Source organism: Microtus ochrogaster, linkage group LG8 (assembly GCF_000317375.1).
Source record: "Microtus ochrogaster isolate Prairie Vole_2 linkage group LG8, MicOch1.0, whole genome shotgun sequence".
Taxonomy (NCBI): domain Eukaryota; kingdom Metazoa; phylum Chordata; class Mammalia; order Rodentia; family Cricetidae; genus Microtus; species Microtus ochrogaster.
Genome location: NC_022033.1, coordinates 5,259,443 through 5,261,933, shown reverse-complemented (window position 1 = coordinate 5,261,933; position 2,491 = coordinate 5,259,443). Strand labels below are relative to the sequence as shown.

Below are 2,491 nucleotides of genomic sequence, written 5' to 3'. Positions count from 1 at the left end.
CAGCAGACTAGAGAAGCCTGGCTAGACAAGCCAGCCTGTACTAGATCCTGTGGAGGCCGGATAGCTCTGCAGGGAGGTACAGGGAAGGCAGAGTGGCATCTGCAGCTGCTGGAGGTGGCTGGCAGTGCTGGCTTGTGATGCCCAGGATCCGGGCAGGATGTGTTCTTACTAATAGACATCGCCAAGCTCTGTGCTTTTGGGATTCTGCACCTGGATGGGTGCTCTAACCTCCTTGCTTGAGGCTTAAGTTTTGAAAAGGGCCAGGGACAAGAATTGGTGGTACAAACCAGGCCATCCCGACTACTCAGGGGGCTGAGACAGGAGCATCTCAAAGCACAGGTCTGCTTCGGTTCCAGAATGAGTTCGAGACCAGCCTGAGAAACTTAAGGAGGCCTGTGAAGGCTGGGTCAGTGGTGGAGCGTGTGCCATGCCCTGGAGACCCAGTATCAAAACAGAAGTGGGGATGTTGGCGTTAGGTCTAGAGGTCACTCAGAGGGACACGTGACAGGGTGACCACCGGGCGCTCAGAGGGCAGAGACCAGCAGCAGCAAGTTCCAGGGACCCACCTCTCCTGTAAGTGTACCTTGGTCTCCGCCTAAGCGTCATGTGTTACCTGGCAACCGGTCTCCCAGCAACGAAGGTCGAAGGACGCAGAGTCTAGGGCAAGAGATCACAGGTTTGCGGAGACTCCAGGTTTGCGGAGACCCCAGGAGCCATGTCGCAGAAGCCGCTCAGCACCATGGCCGCAGAGCGCATGAACCTTGTGGCCCAGGACGAGATCTGGTAAGACCCCTGGGCCGGGCCCTTCTCACCTGCCCAGCGCACACCTTGGCGGCCGGCCTCAGTTTCCCCCCGCCAAGACTAGATAACAGCCAATCTCTAGGCACAAGAGGAGTGCTCTTATGATAATCAGGAACGTGAAGGAGAGGGGGCAACGTTGGGGACACAGGGACACCTCAGTCTGTACACCCCTCCTTCCTGCCCGCCGCGGGGACTGGAAGCATTTTTTTTAAGATTTATTTTATTAAGACTTTATTTATTTACTTATTATGTATACAACATTCTGCCTCGATGTATGCCCGTATGCCATAGGAGGGCGCCAGATCTCAGTACAGATGGTTGTGAGCCACCATGTGGTTGCTGGGAATTGAACTCAGGACCTCTAGAAGAGCAGCCAGTGCTCTTAACCTCTGAGCCATCTCTCCAGGCCCCCAACAGGGAATTTTAAAAGAGGATAAAAAATTAAAATGCTAATATTTGACAAACATCGAAGGTTTGGCCTTTCTTGGTTTTCCTTGATTCTTTCAAACAAGAAGAAATGTTAATTTTAAAAGACCCAGGGCTGGGTTTGTTTTCCCACATCCTTAACACAAACACTGGAGACGCAGAGACCAATAGGTCTCTGTGAGTTCAAGGCCACCCCAGTCTTCGTAGTGAGGCCTTGACTCCAAGAACAGCAAAAGGCTATTCTCTGAAGAGTCCGGTGCAAGAAACATTTGTCTCTCGTCCACCCCCACCCCCCAGCACTGGGTATGACTCTGAGGCTTTGAAAAGCAGAGTGTTCCGCTGCTGAGCTGCAGCCCCTCCTCCCTTCCCCCTCTTCCTCTCCCCACCTCTGCTTCAGCCCTGGGTAGGACTCTGGCCAAGCCTCTGCTCTGCTACTGAGCAGCAGCCCCAGCAGCCCCAGCAGCAGCTCCAGAAGCCCCAGCTTTGTTTTTCTGACTTTTGATTTCGAGTCGCCCAGGCTGGTCTAAACTCACTCCTCCATAGCTCAGGTGGGCCTTCAACTTACCATCCTCCTGCCTCAGCCACCGAGTATCTGGGATGACAGGCCCCTGGCTCTCCTCGTAAGCTCCCTAGTAACCATCCCGGTGACTATTCACACCCATGGGGAAATTGATGATGAAGCCTGATGAAGAACCTGCTTCATCTTAGAACTGTTGCTTTGTTTGTTTTATAGGAAACTGTATAATTCTCCCAAGTGAAAAACAGCATCATTTCCATGAACCACACAATCTCAGTGTTTTAAAGGTGTTTATTACCAGCCAAGAGGAAACATTATCCTCTCCCCCATTCCACTAGACAAACTCCTATATATCCTTCAATATCCAGACCAAAAGGCCCCTCCCCTATGAACTGACCCTCTAGATCCTCCAGATTCTGGTATCTAACGTGACTCCAGAGCACTGGCAATGGCCATGGTCAAATGTGAGGTTAACTAGAAATGTGAAATTAATAAGTTTCAAAAATTCACTCCCAAAAAAGTATCATGAAAATTCATGAGAGTTGGCAATTTTTACTTCCTTTTTGAGATGTGGCCATGGGAAATTTACAGCCATGTTTGTGGCTCCTGTTTGAGGGTCATGTTGGTTACATTTTTATAAGAAATAGACTCTGGGACTCGGAGGGACAGTTCAGCAGGTGGGATTGTGACAGGGAAAGCCTGATGACCTAAGTTCAGATCCCTAGAACACTGTGAACTGTCCTCTGA

General features: G+C 50.7%; 1 protein-coding gene across 1 annotated transcript in view; it reads left to right on the top strand.

Annotated features, from left to right (window-relative positions):
* Nucleotides 1-674: 674 nt before the first annotated feature.
* The window catches only part of LG8H20orf85 (linkage group 8 C20orf85 homolog), a 6,486-nt gene continuing 4,669 nt past the window's right edge, over nucleotides 675-2,491 (top strand). The window contains exon 1 of the mRNA XM_005362800.2: nucleotides 675-783. Within this exon, the coding sequence (XP_005362857.1) occupies nucleotides 716-783 (68 nt within the window). The 5' untranslated portion in view covers nucleotides 675-715. The remainder of the gene's footprint in view (nucleotides 784-2,491) is intronic.